At 59.2% G+C, this 1,652-nt stretch overlaps 1 protein-coding gene across 1 annotated transcript in view; it reads right to left on the reverse strand.

Annotated features, from left to right (window-relative positions):
* Positions 1-6: 6 nt before the first annotated feature.
* LOC113213018 (sodium channel protein Nach-like) overlaps positions 7-1,652 on the reverse strand; it is a gene marked incomplete at its 3' end in the record, with an annotated part of 3,212 nt that continues 1,566 nt past the window's right edge. Inside the window, exons 5-10 of the mRNA XM_052276258.1 lie at positions 1,418-1,562; positions 1,055-1,331; positions 749-802; positions 512-653; positions 303-415; positions 7-215 (exon numbers count right to left, since the gene is read on the reverse strand). Coding sequence (XP_052132218.1) covers positions 7-215; positions 303-415; positions 512-653; positions 749-802; positions 1,055-1,331; positions 1,418-1,562 — 940 coding nt within the window. The remainder of the gene's footprint in view (positions 216-302; positions 416-511; positions 654-748; positions 803-1,054; positions 1,332-1,417; positions 1,563-1,652) is intronic.

Consider the following 1,652-nt stretch of genomic DNA (forward strand, 5'->3'; position numbering starts at 1 on the left):
CTCGGCCCCGGGGCTGCCCGACGTGATGGAGGACGCGGAGTTCCCCAGGCCCTTGACGGCGTCCTGGGCCGCGGACGCGGTGCGGCTCTCCTCGCGGCTGGCCGCCCGGCGCGCGCGCATGCGGAAGAACGGGCGGATCGTGAAGAAGTACACGAACTCGAAGCCCGACACCAGGCTGAAGCCGACGAGCAGACCCGACAGCCCGCCCAGCGAACCTACGGCAACGATATCGGATGTGTATGCCGCGAATATCGTTTCCACGACATCGTGCTGACCTGTCCTGGCCTCACTTCGCTACTCACCCAACAGATCCTCCCGAGTCATGTACACATCCATCTTGTACTTGGTGGTGACCAAGTCATTGGCGAATACGTGGAACAAGGCGTAGTTCTCTTCGATGCCCAAGAGTCCACTTCTGTGAGCAGCAAACGGTGCAAATTTTTCAGTAATTGTTTTGCCCCCAAACCTATGGCTTTGATCGTCACCCCCCGTCGGGCGGATTACTACTTACGTGAGTGGATCGCCCTCGGGGATGGAGCTAGTGCGAAGGACGCCGACTGACGTCTCTACCTGGTACTCGACGTTCTCGCACAGGGGCCGGCAGAGCGGGCACGTCGTCGCGTTGAACGGCTCGTAGGTGGGGCCCGACGCGGCTGCAGCACAAAGTGCAGGCATTCCAGGGGATGGACTTCAAACCGACCACCCAAACTCCCCCCCACGCCATACCCCACTCTATTGGTGTACTCACTTAGCAGGGAGGCGATACAAGGGACGTCCGTGAGGGTGCACATTTTTCTCTGCACTGCGTAAGGGAAACAACAAGCTCTCCATTAGTCATCGAAGCATTATTAATTGCGTTCGGGGTCCAGGGTTCGCTAATTAAAGGTGCGGGCAGTACACCAAGCAAAGAACATCGATAAGAGGGCAATAATTAAAATAGTTGAGGGGACAAAAACACGTTCTCGTATACTCGCAACGCAAGTGCGTTGTTTGGATTTGGGATTTTAAGAGAACGGCCCGGAACAGCCTTTGCCGTGTGCACTCTGGTCCTTACAAATGTGCGGATAGGTGACGGGCACGCAGCCACACTTCTGCATGGTCCGGTTGGCCTGGCACGAGGCCATGCAGTTCTCGTAGGTGTACGCCCGGAACATGGGCAGGTACGTCTCGCTCTCGAACTGACACTTGCGAATGGAGCTCTTGAGGGTGGCGATCCGGTCGCTGGGCAGCGTCACCTCGGCCATGTACGAGATGAAGGAGACGGTGCCCGCACCCACAATCTTGAGGTCCGCGTTGCCGTCCGGGTACTGGGTCGGGTTGTGGATCAGCACCTGCAGGCCAGCGGAGGAGGGAGGCGTGAGGGGTGTGCTCCCGTTCGTCGGGCGCCTCGCTATGTTTAGTGCCACGGGGCGCTCACCAGGACGGCGTGCGACGCGAGGAACGAGGACAGGAACTCCTTGGGCTGGATGCGCACCGTCACGGACAGCCCGTTGGTGTAGCCGCACGCCGACAGCCGCTGCACCTGATTGTACGACACCCCGACGCAGCCGCCCATTCGGGGCCTGCGTCGGGGAGAGGTTGGTCATCGTGTGGTTTGGTTTCTTACCACTACCAAATGTGATGTCCTAACCCGAGAAGAGGGCGAGTTGAAA

This window comes from Frankliniella occidentalis, unplaced genomic scaffold (genome assembly GCF_000697945.3).
Source record: "Frankliniella occidentalis isolate FOCC.00 unplaced genomic scaffold, Focc_3.1 Scaffold2281, whole genome shotgun sequence".
Lineage (NCBI taxonomy): Eukaryota > Metazoa > Arthropoda > Insecta > Thysanoptera > Thripidae > Frankliniella > Frankliniella occidentalis.